The following is a 16,582-nucleotide window of genomic DNA, read 5'->3' as shown; positions in this document are numbered from 1 at the left end:
CATTCAATGCTTTCATGGCTTTCAAGCGTTCGCGATTCTGTCCGATCCAAAATTACCGCTCAATAACATCTTTTTGTGTGGATTGGCCGCGAACAATTTGACTTGTGTATGCGTCTATAAGTATTTTGAGCGTTTGCCCAATAACGCTTTAGATGATCGTAATCCAATTACGTTGAAATACAAAACGACTGACAAAATAGTTTCATGGGCAAAAATCTCGTGTTCGTCATGTGACCCGGCCCTGTCTGTGCATGACAACGTCAATCATCATCAAGATAGTACGCGTGATCAGCATGTGAACACCTCATTGGATCACAGTTAGTTGTCATGGTGTTGAGGGCCCAATGACCTCTGGGTACTATTGCGCAATTTTTCCATTTTGTGGCGGAGGAAAAAAAAAAGAAAAAAAGACGACAAAAAAACAAAGGCATTTTATGACTGGGCTACCACAGGTATCCCAGTAATGATTTGTAGATAACTATGGAGCACTTTTACAAACAAGAAATTCGATGAGATGAGAGGTGAGAGACGAATGACATTCGAATCATCGCCTCGTCTGGCTCCTAGAATTTGAGTATGTAATCCTGACATTCGCACAATTAAAAAGATCACATGACCTTGACAACAGAAATCAAATTTCATAACTGTCACTCGACCACTTGTCAAGGTCTTTGCCCGTTACATTCCGACCCCTATATTTATTCAGTGGGTAAATTTGATTCCTTGTGTTTATCTTGGTTAAATCGTTGTCATTTTCATGATTGTCCCAAGATAAGTTAAACCGAAAAATTTTCTCAAAATAAGAAACCTGTTTGCGACTCTGAGTCAGTGGATAAGAGACAAGCGAAGAACCGGGGGAGTTAAAGTTCCTGATCTCACGGCAGCTTTTTTGCTCATTTCCATCAACCAAGAGCATGAAGAAAATTAAGGCTAACATCAGCCCTGCCCCCCTTCCCACCCATTAAGAATAAATGGCGCATTTTGGGTAATTCCGCCCTATTCTTGTTTTTAAGTTCTTCACTAAATGCGTGACTGAGCTCACAGGTAGCCCACGCTCGCACAGTTAGCCATCATAACTGTACAAATATGATAACTATTTCGGCCGACGAGCGAAATATGAGGATGTCTGAGAATAAACTGTTGCATACTTAACCCAGAAATTTTAAATACTTTTGAACAAAGAACTTTCAGTTGCCTCTATATTGTATGTTCGTTTGAATTTTGTAAGTTTCTTAAAGCTGATTTACGGCCGCATAGGTAATTTTAAGTCCCCTCTCTTGCCTCTCTCAACTGCGAGCTAATCAGCCGCAAAACAGCCTTGAAAATTCGAAAAATGTTGTTGTCTTTGTTTTTGATCAAAACGGAATCAAACTTTCAAGTTGAGAATGTAACTATTCCAATCCTTTAAGTTCCACAACACAAATATACCGAAAGCTAGCGATTATGAGCTCAGTGATTACACAACTTCGTAAGAGTTTTAGGAAGAGCTTTTAGACGGAGGGGCCTATATCCGAGGGGGCTTATAAACGGAGGGGCCTACGTCCGTGGTGGCTTGTGAAAGTACTAGAAAGAGTGAAAGAAGCTGAACGCTGATCAAAATATGTTTTGCATTTATTGGTTTTTAATTAAGCTTCAAAACGTCGAAATAACTCAAACTCGTTTCATTACATTTAAAACAGGATTTTTTCAAAAAACTAACAACACGAACAAAACTGTAAGATAAAAAACGCGGAAGTTCAGATTTCCCCCTCGAAGTTCATCTTTGCTCTCCTAGTATTTAATATTTTTCTTTTGTATTTTGTAATTTATTTTTGTTCAAAGGTAGATGTGCATTTAACCTGAAAGGGGGGGGGAGGGCTTATAAATGGGGGTTGGGGGCTCGTAAGCAGCAGTCTACAGAATTTATATCTTTGCCGTATTTATATACTAACAGAGTGTTAATGAAAAAGCTTGGGCTTCTTGTGGTGTCTTACGGTGTAACTGGGGTATTGTACTCCTTTCTGTTACAAAAACCAACTGAGGTGAAATGAACCATGGCTATTTTTAGTTGATTAGATACTCTTTCCAAAAGCTTGGAAAAAAGAGCTACAATAGGATATAACAAATCCTTATCAGCATCACACAGTGCAACTGCCACTTTGACATCTCAGGGACAGAGGATTTGGACACTGAGGCAGAAATATTAAAACTTGCGGATTTCAGACATGATTAGAATACACAGGTTCAATAACAAGCCATCAAACTAGGTTGAAACTTGACTTTTTTATGATCATAAGCCCAGTATTCTTTTTAATGACTGATCTTTCTGTGCTTCATGAGTTCAACTGCCCAGCATTTTAGCTTCTATTTCAGTTTTAAAATATAATCTCACTATTTAAATAAAATGTAAAAAGGACACAACAAACTCAGTATGCCAAGTAATTCTCATATATTTCATATTAGCAGTAATCTTTTTAAGTTTCCACAAGCCCAAAAGTCTCCTTACTACATTTTTCATCCCAGACAAAAAATGAGTGGGTCCGCTGTGGTGTCTTTTGTCTCTGAACTTTGCTGCAACAGGTGTGGTTGTTCTCTCTTTTCAATTTTCCACAATTCAATTTTCTTTGCCTGCAACAAAAATACATCATCAAACAAGAGGGAAACTTCAGAGAGATAAAAAAATAAAACACATGATAAAAAATTAATTGATAAGAATCCCTATTTTACTAACATCTTGTTCCATAGGAAAAAAAAAGGCCAGGCACACCAAGTTTTCTACTGTTTAAACATTAACTTTCTCAGAACCTTTAACCCCAAATAGTAACAAGCAACTAATTTCTCTTTGCTTTTTTTGGGTTAAAACAGACAATACCAAATGCATGTGTATAAATTGAGGATTCTATAATATCATTGTGCTTCTACAATTTCCTTGGCTGACAGTGTGTTCTTGCAGGAATTGGCACATGTGAGCACAGGGTGCAGATGGGAAATGTGTATAACAGCATAATTAACAGTAACATAAGCATCATCTTCCAAATATGATGAATTTTATTTCTTTTTTTCTATTGCTCAATTCTATGAATCTAATTTAATCTCACATGTATTTGTAAGGGAAATCCCATGAGCTCAAGTACATTTCTTAATTAAAAGGCATAAGTGATGTTTAGAAAGCTTTGGTAATTGCACAAGCTGTGGGAGTGCTTTTTGGAAACCTTTCACAACAAATTATGAGTAACCATAAATTATGAAATGCAAGACCTTTTTGTGCTTTTTTATGTATGCAGATATGTTCTAAACAAAACCTCACACAAATACTGCTCTTTGTAATTAGAGATGTAGATAATTATATTGTGTGATTTGATAATTCATTAGAATGAAGAGGGTGATGGACACATCAAATTTTAATGTTTTTTTCTTTAACAATGGAAAAGTTTAGTGCTGTTTAGTTATTTTCAAAAGCTTTCATTTCAAGCCAGTGTGTGGTATGGAAAACCTGTAACTTAATAAGTAACTTATTAAGTTATTTTCAAATTCATACACAATGGACCAATCAAGAATGAAACATTTTGTTTCAGTATATAATTGTTATCATTAGATTATTTTGAAGGTAGTATTTGAATTTAAGTAAACAAAGTATATTACAGTCCTATGACTAAGTGACTTGCTGTATTCTCTTATCTCAAGTCCCTAATTTTTGCAAATGACTGTTGACTGTTGGGGAGAAAATAACAAAAAAGGACACCAACAATTTGACAATGAAAAGTTAAACCCCATTCCTCTCTCGCTGTAAGACAGTACCCACCACATGATAAAAGTATGAACCTGATTAATTTTGATTAAAGCTGACTAATTTGAGAGTATATATTAGAGTTTGAGAGAACATGTTTAAGTATGTAAGTACTCAAAATTACTTTTAAATGTTTTAATATCATGATGTTATACCTCTCAAATCAAACTTGTTTTTTATTTGACCCTGATTTTCCCCTTTGCCTTCTGCTCAAGGAACATTTGAGAGTCTTGGAAAAAGAAAAGTCACTATTTCCCTTGAAGCTAGTCCTTACGTACCTAATATGTTCAAGTTCATTAACAAAGTTTGAACTGAAACAAACTCTGGACAGGTATATGGCAAAGAATGTATTATATTGAAAAACTAGGGCTTCCTTTTTCCATAACCCTTCTATCTGCTGAGAACTTAACCCTGTTCACTTGGCTTTATTGAACTACACTTGTTTGTCTAAGTATTTAATCACTTGGCTCACTTTTGCTGTAGTATTCACTCAGTACAACAGACATGCAAGAGCTACTTTTATCACATGGAAAAGAATGCTTGATTTCTTATGGGTTTTATGCTAGTAAATTCGATATAATTGGTTGTTGCTAGGTGATAATCAGAACAGAAGTCAATCAATTCCTGTAATTAAATTGTGCTTTGTCTTTTGATATCAAGAATTATTCTATACATCTGTCACCGAGTTGAAGATATACTACTGTCAAGCAACATGAAGTCTCTGCCATCCCTGACAGGACACTTTTGTGGCCCCCTTTGACTATCTTTTTATGATAACACTTGAGTTTGTGGTTTGAAATCTACCATGGTATCAAAGCTTATTAAACATAGAAAGAAAAGAGAGCCTGGTCAGTCTACCAGGAAACTTACTGCTTATGTCTTTTACAGGCTTTAAGAGCTTGAAACTCCTTATCACAGGCATGTTTCATGTTGTCTTTTTGGAACATTGACAGCATCCATGAAGAAGGGCCTGAAAAAATCTAAACAAAAACCAATGAGGAAATAAAATATCTAAAACGACTTGACAAATTTTTGGATGAGCATTAAAACAATCTCAAGCATATTGTCAGAAATATTATAAACAAACTGTGTCAGATCAGGTTTTCAGTTGAGTAAGTCAACTCTCAAATCTCAGAAGTAAAAGGATCAAGATTTCAGGTAGTTGGCTAAGAGGAGACAATTTGGGACAGATTTGAACACTATAATAATCTTTTTACTTGTCTTACACAGTGCTATTTATAACATTGATTGAGCCTAAAAACAATCTAATATTTCTAAGCTTTTCCATGACCTTGTTCTGTGATTGGCTAAAATACTAGCACTATATTCAACCAATCAGAGACAAAAACATCAATTTAGTTTCTTGTATATAGCAGTGGCCAAAGTTAGTTTCTCTCTTTCTCTCTGTTTTTTTTGTCCTTCTTTTTTCATGCTTTAAAATCTTAATTAAAAAACCACACATTACACTTACAATACATCAGCTACCTTACTTTTACAAAAAATTATTGATGATCAATAAATTCCATTATAATCCGACAAATACAATTATTTGCTTGTGGGCAATTGGTCTAAGCCCATCACTTGACAGAATATCCCCTAGCTAAAACTGGGGGATATGCAAGAATATACCTCAAGTGATATTCCCCAATTTTCAAACCTTACATCTACATGAAAAACTCTGTGTATAAGATTTGATTCAAGATGAAGAGTGTTGCTATAGAAGGAAAATGTGTCTTTTGTTCACAAAATCATTTCAGAGAACATTGACACACCATAAACAGTAGCCTGTTCATAAACATTTTTTGTGTGTGTTGAAAAATATTTGAAGGATAATAAACATAAAAGAGGGAAGCTGTAATATAATTTATAAAATAAACCTGACAGGCATGAGCATTCTTTTCTCCAACAAAGGCATGGGTCGTCAAAGGCTACCAATTGGGTTGTCATCCATCATATACTGAGCCAAAAAAAATCAGAATTGCAGGCAACCAAAATTAGACAGCTCTTCAGGACAAATTTATTGGGTAATATCTTATCATCGGTATATATCAAAAAGTAGGTAAGCAGGTGATGGGGAAAATTATAGACTGAAGGGAACTGCAAGATGTTGGAGACTTGCTCAGCAAATGTTGATAAGCTGAACAAAACAACAGCATCATTGGTTCAAAAAAAAAATAAATGAAAGAGAAAAAAGATACAAATTTAGTGGTTTGTGGGAATCACAGTCCCAGAGGTGCTCATGATGGCCAAACATACTTTTAACAGTCCAAAAAGAAACACACTCTTTAATATACTTCCAAACAAAATTTTAAAAGACTGAAGAATCGAAGTAAGGTGAACAATTGAAGCAGTTGCTAAAATAAATTACAAATAATAACTTACTTTAGATATAAAAAACAAAATAAAGGAGAACAAAAGACACTAACAAATGTTGTATGGGATCCAGGGAAGATGTTTCATTTCAGTGGTGAACCAAAGAATCCATTCTGCACTTAATTAATTTAACCACAAGTTGCATTATGCTGAAGGGTAAATTGAAACAAAATAAAGCAAAACAAGAAAAACAATAAATAAAAAAAACCTGAAGATAAATTTGTCCTGAAGAATTCATTTAAAGCAGCAACTACACGTAACTGCTATTTTTCCATGGAGAAAAACATAAGTAAATCCTTAGCACTATGTAAGCTTAATTAGCCATTTAACTCCCAGAAGTGATTAACATGAAACTTCTCCTGATAATATCCTCACATTATCCAGCAAACAGGTAACAAGAATCCTAGAGCTTATCAGGGGAAAGTTGTTATGCTGATTTAACAACAAATTCTTACAACTAATTTACAAGATAATGTGTAGCAGCTAGAGGGGAGATTTAACAATCAGATCTTGGGGGTTAAAGGGTTAAAAAGAAACAAACCAAACCTCACGTGCCTTAGATGTCATTTTTTCATTCTAGGTTCAAAATAACATTCCTGTTGAGTAATTTGTCACGATTAAGATTAATACGAGCAATTGCTCAGAAAAAGAAATGTAAGCATAAACTGGAACAATCCCTAGCTACAACCCCTAGCAGCAACGTGTACCGGCATTTGAATAACCCAGTCTTAAACAATCTTGAAGCTGACTTTCTCAAAACGTACATATACTTCAGGGCGTGAAATTGTGCCTAATACAGGCGCCAATGCGACTAAATTTTTCACTTTGGTGACCAAATCCTGAAAGTTAGTCGCCAAATTGGCGACTAGAACGTTTCATTATAACCTTACCAAGAGATATAGAGAATTTAAAAAATTTGCAAAGATAAATCCGCGGCAAACTTCCTCGTTAAGTTTGTTTCCAAAACGTAGCATCTCGATCGATAACTAGTCGCCATCTGGGATTTAGATAAGCCTGAAGGTTTTATATCATCCATCCTAGTGTCCACTTTGTAGCACGTTAAAGATCTTTTCCCTAACTTAATTTTGGAGGGCCTATCTAGAACGCTGACAGCGTAAAGAAAGATTTTGTTTGTCTTTGAAAATGGCGACCAACTTTTTTTGAATTGGCTACCACTTTGAAGAATTTAGGAGCCAAGTGGCTATCAGAAAAAGAAGATTAATTTCACGCCCTGTACTTGTGCGTAGTGAACACGATGAGTCGACTAAAATCTTACCTCTATTTTGCAATCAGCAAGAGGCTTCGCTAAGCCTGAGATTCTTCTGTTATCTTTTCCCTATGAGCTAATAGTCCTTTTTACAGTTCCTGGCGCCATATTGGATTAGTAACCGCGCAAACACGATAGCGAGGCTGCCGGTGACCCGATTCGGGCATCGCATAAGAGTTTGTTGGTGTTTTGAAGCGTTTCGTTGGTTTGTCGAGTCTTTGGTGGGATGAATGAAAGCTTAAGCGTCGGGGAAACATCCTCCGCCCCTCGAAAGAGAAGAGGAAAGTATTGTGCAGCCTTTGACTGCAATAATAGCGCCTATAATGTAAACGGTACTCGTACAAGTTATCATTTCTTCGAGTTTCCCAAGGACGCTCAGCGAAGGAATCGGTGGTGTTCACTTATCAAGCGACGACACGGACAGGACGGCTTTGTTGTTTCCACCGCCACTGTCCTCTGTCATGAGCATTTTCGGGCAGAAGATATCTCGAAAAAACTTTCTGGTCGCTGGAATTTGAAGACAGGTTTGTGATATTGTCGAGCTTTTGTTGTGTGCGTTCGTGATTTGAGCTATGAAAAACTCAAAATTCAAAGATATTTTGATCTTTAGAAACAAGGATTCGTTTAATTTTTCCCAAATCAAAGATTTTGGTTGTTTTATTCGACGATTGTTGTTTTATTGTAAACTTTATGATTTAAAGTGTTTCATTTCTTGTGATTGTTGTCATTGAATGATAGAATATTTAATGTATGCTTATTAATATTGCTGGACTTCACAAAAGCAATCAATTTAATTGCAGATTAACTCATAATAAATAAATCTGAAATGATTACTGTCACATTTAATAAGTTTTATTTATTTATTTATTTACAAGGTGCAGAGCCATTTATATTTAGCTGGACAAAGCAATCAAACCAAAGAAAGGCACCAAAGGAAAGAAAGATGGATGAGTCAACTGTTGGAGTAGCAGCATCAGCATTGCAGTTTGGATCCTGCTCAGTATTTCCTTCTATTGATGCGTCAACTGATGCTGCTCATTCATTTTCAGAGTGTGATGAAAATGCAGCTGAAGTGGAGTGTGAGTCCCCTCAAACAGAGCCTGATTGTGTCCTTGAACTGCAAAGGAGAATTGAATTACTTGAAACTCAGCTAGCTGACTGCCAGGAAAAACTCAGTGAAGCAGAAAAGGAAAATGCTGTGTTATTGGAACGTCAATTTTCCATTGACAAAATTAAAGATGACAATGCTGCTGTTTTATTTTACACCGGATTCCCAAGTTATGAGGCATTAATAAGCTTCTACAAATACATTGAGCCAAAGCTTTCCAAAATGCAGTACTGGAAGGGTGAAAATCTAGTAAAGGAAAGCCAGCCTTATCAACTTGATGATAACAAGAGTAAACCTGGACCATCAAGGAAGCTTACTTTTCTGGATGAGTTCCTACTGGTGCTCATGAGACTGAAAGCTGGTCTATTTGTACAGGACCTTGCTGACAGATTTGGCATCAGTGCCAGCCTGGTTTCCAGGATCTGCATCACCTGGATAAATTTGCTCTATCATGAGCTCAAGGACCTGTTTCCATTTCCCACACAGGAGCTTGTTCGCAAAAACATGCCTAAGGAGTTTGCCCAGTATGCCACAACCAGGATAATTTTAGACTGTACTGAGCTATTCATTCAGCGACCATCTGCTATGCTGGCTCAGTCAGAGACATGGTCAGATTATAAACACCATAATACTTGGAAGTTGCTAGTTGGGGTAACCCCAAATGGACAGGTCACTTTTTTGTCAGATCTCTGGGGTGGGCGTGTGTCTGACAAGCAAATATCAAGAGAGAGTGGTGTATTAGATTTGTTGCAAGTGGGTGATAATGTCATGGTTGATCGCGGATTTGACATTTCTGCAATTGTACCTGCTGGCGTTACAGTAAACATGCCACCATTTTTGGCTGGCCGTGATCAAATGACAGCAGCTGAAACTGAAGAGACTATGAGCATTGCTTCAGTGCGCATTCACGTGGAGCGTGCAATTGGCCGCATTAAGACCTACCACATTTTAGATGGTACCTTACCTAATACATTGAGCTCCTATGCAACACAAATTTCAACTGTCTGTGGCCTTCTGACAAACTTTTTACCCCCTTTACTACCACCGGCCAATCTTTGATTCTAGTTTTTGCTGTCTATTTATTATTAGGTAGAAATGTTTACTTTTTTTGCATTTTAAAATTGTGGCAGAAGCCCAGCTATCAGTCTAAGCCTGCTTCCTGTAATCAGCCCCTTGGGTTCCATTAATTTTGTATTCCAAATAATACCACTTGCATGTCAATGCATATTAATAACTATTGGGATTCCATATAGTAAGTTATCATGGAACCAAAAAATTCCCACTTTATTTCATTTAAAAATGAAATTGTACATGTATTTTTACACAGTGCATGCTAGTAATTTGTTCCCTTGAGCACAATGTGGCGGTACTTGCGCGTTGACACAACCAGGTAATCGTAAAGCTGAATAAAATTTAGTTCGGGAAGCTGACGTAAATCAGTGGACCATCCGAGAGCAGAGATTTGTCTTAAAGTTTCATCGTACTTGAAGTCACCACTATTTTCCGTTGTATTCTGGTGATCCTGAGCAGTATTATCGCTACTTTGCCGCTGATACTCACCCGGTCGTAGCACGTGTCGCATGAGTATCGCGTAGACTTTTAAAACCAAATCTGCTTTTATTCCGCCCGTCGCTTCCGAATTAGAACGCAAAATTTCCCTTAAATCCTTCACTTTTAACTTCTGGATATCTTCTAGCGTTGTAATCTGCATATCCTTGCAAACTAGCACCATTTTAGAAGCGATTGAACCACGAAAGACTTCTCCGATCAGCTGTATTTACTGTTTTTGTAATACGCGGGTCACCGGCAGCCTCGCTATCGTGTTTGCGCGGCTACTAATCTAATATGGCGCCGGGAACTGTAAAAAGGACTATTGCTTCGGGTAAATTTCCATTTTCCTTTGTCCGCCATCTTTAACCGCGCACAATGTATCCTGGAACAAAGCGGAAATGAATTGAGCTACAACCGGAAGTTGGGAATCACTTGTCTTTGTGATACGTGCTAGCTGCGTATCAAACAAACAGACCTTTGAGCCTTCTTAAACACGCTTACAAAATTCTGCCAAAACCAAAATGTAGGAAACTTAAGGACGAAAAAAATTATGAATGGTTTATTTTTTTAAGTTTTGTCAGCTGTCAATTGGCTGACAAATTTAGTCTCTTCACAGCAGGATTCTGCCTGTACTGAAGCAAAACCGGAAAAAAAAAATTGAAACAAGGTTTTGGCAGATGGAAAACCTTTTCTAAAGGCATGGTCCATCGAATAATTGCCACGATTGCAGTAAACTTGGCGTGAAATGCTTGTGTGGCAAAAAAACTTTTCAACCTGACTTCGTTTGCCCGGTTGTTAAATTTATGAACGACTCGTCACAATATCGCGACGTTGATATCTGTTGTCATGGCTAGAAATTGAAGACATCATGGCGGCTAAGCATGCGCATAAAAGACAAAATACGGAGTTTAAATATGGCGGCTGCATAAGGCTTTCTGTGGGAAAATTTTGAAAATCAGACTCAGTAATTTTCTGGAAGCGTGTACTAAAAATGCCCTCGTCTGAAATGTATTAGAAGAGTGTCCAGATCACTCACCTCCGTTCTCAAACTCTTACGATTTCGCTACGATCTGCCCCAGTTGAAGAAACTTTAAACCTTTTTGGTGCCCTAAGTGTCTTAAAATGGCTTATGTTGGTCAGCTTAAGCTTCTCCTGCAGCCACAACAAGGGTTGTTTTATCAATTGCCCACGTCTGTTCGATCTCTTCGAAAGCCAACCTTCTAATTGAAGGCTATTTGAAGTCATAAAAGTGTGAATCCACGCTGCCAAACGACTTCCAAAAGTCCAAAAAATTTTTTTCTTATCGGTCTTGTTCCCAGTAGAGACGTTGATTCAAAAACTAAAATTATAAGATCTGAAAACATATCAAAGAATTCTTCGATCGCCATTTTGTAAAAACAGAGTAACCTAGCCTGTTATGGACAATACCGCTACAGGGTAGCTACTGAAGGCTCAAAGATTGACATAGATTGCAGCATTGGCGCGAAAATAATTTGACTTGAAAAACAAAATAGTAAGCTTCTTACTTGGACAAGATTTTAACAGCTTCTCAAGCAATATCTCGGAAAGAAAATAATAAAGAAGTTATCAGCGCTGCAAAATGTCTGATACACCTCCATTTGATTCATTTCTAAAATGGAAGTTGGGGATTGAAAGTGACAAGGAATATCATCTTAGCTGTGGACAAACCCTACCCTTTGCTGAAATTGTGGCATGATTTTATCAAGACACAGAAAAATGATAGAAATCACACCTATGGCAATGGCTTTGTAAAAGGTAATTTCCGACATCTTTTGATGTTTTATTTTTTTAGTGGGATGCGCAGACGCAGTAAGGTGAAACGCAACTCGTGTTGCGTCCGGGACATCAGCCGCTGACTGACCTCGATTTCTAGCCATGTTTAAGCCTGTCTCAGTATTGGCCATCTGGGGCAAACTCCGACCTTTTCTTCTATTTCTGGAAATAACGCATCCTTGCTGCAAGCATCTTTGGAACGATCTCAATCATTTTCAATCTATTATCTTTGTACTTAATTCGGCTTCTCGGAGCCATTGTCTTTATACCATACACGTTGTATTCGCAAAAAAAACCGACATTTGAAAACAACGACTTGAACGCTAGAGGCGACTTCAGTGTTAACCCGGCTACGTTTTATCATTCCTTAGGGATTTTAGTTCTAATAGCCCACTTAAATTTTTGTGCACAGCCTGTGAATCAAATCTATGAAGTAAAATATTGTATCCTTCCTCGTACTAGTTTATAAGGATGAGTTTGCTAGTACCTGTATGGCTTTACACAATGATATTTTCCAGGTTCCAAAATAATCACTTTCCTAATTAACATTTCCCTTAAATCTAATGGCTTGCTCGCCCTGACAGCCCAGCCTCATGAACTAGTCCGCAACAGGTGTGAGAAGCAAATGAATGACAGAAATAAGCGACCCTGTTCCCTTATACACCTTTCTCAATGCCGTTCGCTTAGTTTAAATGTGGCATTTAAAACATTTTGTATATACTACACATTTTTCTATTTAGCCAGGGTACCTGCATAATTATTTCATAATGGTGTTCACAAGAAAATGGTTGGGTTGAAATATATCATAATGTTTTGCCAGCAGGTAACTGCATTAATGAAAAAATGTTTAAAAAAAGTGTGCATTCAAATGTATATCCCAAGTTGTTGCATCAAGTTGGCCAATTTTAACAAATACTCAAGCCTTTTAAAACCTCTTATGTTAAAATTTTGTCAGAGTGAACCAGTGAAAGTCTTAGTTGATAGTCAAATGAATACTTTTTCAGATCAATAAAATGTATTGTTGTTTTTCATGGTAACCGTGATGTTGACTTTTCTTTCTAATTTTCGACGCTTATCAGAGGAGTTTGACAGTTTAGAGAAAAACCTTTGAAGTAAAAAGTCATAAATGGCGCATCAGGAGAAGGTATAAGAGATGCTAAGTACGATTCTGGCACATTGTTTCAGTGACTTCTGATCCCGCGTGTAAACCCTTTGATGGACCGGTGATATCTAGATCTTAACTCGAAGTCGTTTAACGTCATTTCATTCTGTCTAAACCAAAATTAACAAACACAGGCAATAAAATATCATTTCAACCGATACAGACATCTACGGAAGAAAACATTCTATATTCTTGACAATCCGTTCAAACAATAAGGAACGTCAACGAAAGTCTTCAGCTGCTTGAAAATACCGCTGACTAGCACGCATGTTGATATGTTGATCGCTTTGCAAGTTGTGAGAATATCTTCCTTCCGTTCCACATCTCGTTAACTCTTCGAGAGCCAGTGCATAGGAATTTTTAGAAGTTGAAGGGCTGGAAAATAAACTCACTGGAACTCCGCTTTTAGGGTTGGCATTATAAGAGAAACTCAAATAGTGTCTAGCATCTAATTTTTCCTTACAGTGTCAACCTAAATCAAAAATTAAGAACACGAGAATATAGTAACTGATCACTAACTTAAGAAGCTCTTAACTGTTAAACCAATTCTCTTTGTCAGTTCCTTTGGAAATGTACAGAGAATAATAAGGAGAAAATGTATTCTAATTTCAAACGACTCAAAATCCGCGCCAAAGCGTAGCGCATGCGCAGACGTTATTCAGCTCTGTCGTTCTGGACGTCTGAGTGAATTCCAACCTTAGTATTCTTTAGCTAGCGGTTCTCGAGTGCAAAAATACGGGTAAATATGTTTTTTTTAAGAGATAATCTTTCCCCTATCTTGAATCGCAAGGAAAAGGAACGACTTACTAAGCGCGAATGCTCGACACAGACGCTCTTTAGAGTACTCACAAAGATATTTGACGTAATACAGAAACGACTCAGTCTCTATCGTATATGACTAAGGAGAGTCATTTCCTACAATCTCATCGCAACAATACTGCTCTGCTAGACGTTTACATTCCACCAATTTGTGACACAAGGTATCGTACAAAACTTTGTAAGAAGCTTCGCAGCCTCCTTTTTGTTTCCAAGCCATTAACATTTTATAAGCCTTCTCTGCCAGCTCCTTATTGGCTTGATCAAAGTCATCTATTGCAGCTTCATTGAATCCCAGGCGTCTTCCTAATGGCTTCCATTTTCCTGCAAGTTCCCTGGACAGGCATTCTAACTCCTCATCTGATGGTTCACCATCTTTAACCAAATAGATACCTGAGGATAACAACGGAAGGAGAATAAAAAATTAGAAAAGGGATGCTTCAAGGCTTTGGCGAATAGCGAACAGTTGTGGCGAAAGGCGACTTCTCACCTTTTGGTATCATTCAATACCGAATCGTCTGCCCTAAAGATTGTCAAGCTTGAGCGAGGATACATTTGCAGCGTTTTTTTTTCCCAACCCATACATAAAAAAAATAAGAACGCTTAGGAAGTTTTCCAGACTCTTTATCTATTTCTGACCTCTTATTTCGCGTATGGCCCGACAAGCATCTTGAAAATGGAGGTCATTAACGTCTCTTAGCTATAGTCTCCAGCCGTTAATGCTGGAATAGGTTAATGTTGTTCAAGATACACGGGTGTTGGATTAATGATAGATTCCACTTTAAATTCATTATTTTTTATTCTCTTATATAAGTGGGTAAAGAGGATGTCTAAGAAATATAATGCCAGTCTTTCTGCATAAACAAGTTTTACCATACATAAACGCGTGACAACAACATGCAAACTTGAAAAAAATACGATTAAAAAGGAAAATCCATCGCGACATTTTCAATCTCGGTACTACCTGTAGATTGGTGAATCTTCTTCCTAGGAGCTGCAACAGGGCTGCATGACGATGATTCTGAATTTGGATGCTTTACAATTGAATGTTCCACACTTTGGGAGGAGATACCTGCAGAATTTTTTCGTCATCACTAAATTTTGACAAATTTTGGCCAAAGCCGACAAATCGTGAAACACATCGCCGACAAATTTGTCCCAAGTAAAATCTGGACAAAATTAATTAAATAAGCAAGACCGTGATAAACTTGTCGATTAATTATCGCAAAAGCTACGAACAGCGTGTAGCTGAACTGAAATCAGTTTACTACAGAGGCAAAAATTCTCTTTTGTCTCAAAACTCTGGGATTCTAAAATTTTAAAATGGCTTTGAAAAATCCAAGAAATTGGAGGTGGAATCCTTTGGCAGACTAGGTCGAGCGGTAAGAGAATTTTTCAACTTTGAAATTTATAATGTAGATGTAACACTCAAGCAAACTTTTATCCTTTGATTTTGCCAGTACAATTTTTAGGCTGGAGTCATGAAAATCGCGAAAACTCGGATATGCATTGATTAATAGTATAAGATAAGATTACCGTATGACTCTCCTTCTCCAGCCTTGTCCCCCACTTCTTTTGCAATTTGTAGATGACGCTCACGGTAGGCATTGCCAAGATTTCCATAAGCCCGTCCTTCTCCAGCTTTGTCTCCCACTTCTTTTGCAATTTGTAGACGACGCTCGTGGTAACTGATAGCCTTATGAAAATCACCTAAGCCATGATAGGCATTGCCAAGATTTCCATAAGCCCGTCCTTCTCCAGCTTTGTCTCCCACTTCTTTTGCAATTTGTAGATGACGCTCACGGTAGGCATTGCCAAGATTTCCATAAGCCCGTCCTTCTCCAGCTTTGTCTCCCACTTCTTTTGCAATTTGTAGATGACGCTCGTGGTAACTGATAGCCTTATGAAAATCATCTAAGCTATGATAGGCATTGCCAAGATTTCCATAAGCCCCTCCTTCTCCAGCTTTGTTTCCCACTTCTTTTGCAATTTGTAGATCACGCTCGTGGTAACTGATAGCCTTATGAAAATCGCCTAAGCTATCATAGGCATTGCCAAGATTTCCATAAGCCCCTCCTTCTCCAGCTTTGTCTCCCACTTCTTTTGCAATTTGTAGATGACGCTCGTGGTAACTGATAGCCTTATGAAAATCATCTAAGCTATGATAGGCATTGCCAAGATTTCCATAAGCCCGTCCTTCTCCAGCTTTGTTTCCCACTTCTTTTGCAATTTGTAGATGACGCTCGTGGTAACTGATAGCCTTATGAAAATCGCCTAAGCTATCATAGGCATTGCCAAGATTTCCATAAGCCCGTCCTTCTCCAGCTTTGTCTCCCACTTCTTTTGCAATTTGTAGACGACGCTCGTGGTAACTGATAGCCTCATGAAAATCGCCTAAGCCATGATAGGCATTGCCAAGATTTCCATAAGCCCCTCCTTCTCCAGCTTTGTCTCCCACTTCTTTTGCAATTTGTAGATTACGCTTGTGGTAACTGATAGCCTTATGAAAATCGCCTAACTTCTGATAGGCATTGCCAAGATTTCCATAAGCCCCTCCTTCTCCAGCTTTGTCTCCCACTCCTTTTGCAATTTGTAGACGACGCTCGTGGTAACTGATAGCCTTATGAAAATCGCCTAAGCCATGATAGGCATTGCCAAGATTTCCATAAGCCCGTCCTTCTCCAGCTTTGTCTCCCAGTTCTTTTGCAATTTGTAGACGACGCTTGTGGTAACTGATAGCCTTAT

The 16,582-nt window shown here is 37.7% G+C and overlaps 2 protein-coding genes and 1 long non-coding RNA gene across 8 annotated transcripts in view; 1 reads left to right on the top strand and 2 right to left on the bottom strand.

Annotated features, from left to right (window-relative positions):
* LOC131798087 (uncharacterized) overlaps positions 1-16,582 on the bottom strand; it is an 86,219-nt gene that overhangs the window by 29,275 nt on the left and 40,362 nt on the right. The window lies entirely within an intron of this gene.
* On the bottom strand, positions 2,412-7,526 carry LOC131791936 (uncharacterized). 5 transcript variants are annotated; one of them, XR_010717619.1, is made up of 4 exons: positions 7,416-7,526; positions 6,193-6,288; positions 4,637-5,723; positions 2,412-2,607 (listed from the first exon to the last, which is right to left on the bottom strand). It is a non-coding gene; the product is annotated as an uncharacterized lncRNA (long non-coding RNA). The 5 variants fall into 5 exon arrangements; XR_010717620.1 differs by lacking the exon at positions 6,193-6,288 and adding an exon at positions 6,686-6,735 and having other exon boundaries at positions 7,416-7,497; XR_010717618.1 differs by lacking the exon at positions 6,193-6,288 and having other exon boundaries at positions 7,416-7,518.
* Positions 8,330-9,961, top strand: LOC136281240 (uncharacterized). Its single transcript, XM_066167574.1, has one exon. The coding sequence runs from the start codon at positions 8,350-8,352 to the stop codon at positions 9,571-9,573; it is 1,224 nt and encodes a 407-aa protein (XP_066023671.1). The 5' UTR covers positions 8,330-8,349; the 3' UTR covers positions 9,574-9,961.

The sequence above is a fragment of the Pocillopora verrucosa genome, chromosome 5 (genome assembly GCF_036669915.1).
Source record: "Pocillopora verrucosa isolate sample1 chromosome 5, ASM3666991v2, whole genome shotgun sequence".
Classification (NCBI taxonomy): Eukaryota; Metazoa; Cnidaria; class Anthozoa; order Scleractinia; family Pocilloporidae; genus Pocillopora; species Pocillopora verrucosa.
This window is presented reverse-complemented; position numbering and strand designations above follow the sequence as displayed.

Bases quoted from the DNA above. Each gene is read 5' to 3' on its own strand.
- LOC136281240 (XM_066167574.1), top strand. From the start codon at position 8,350: ATGGATGAGTCAACTGTTGGAGTAGCAGCATCAGCATTGCAGTTTGGA.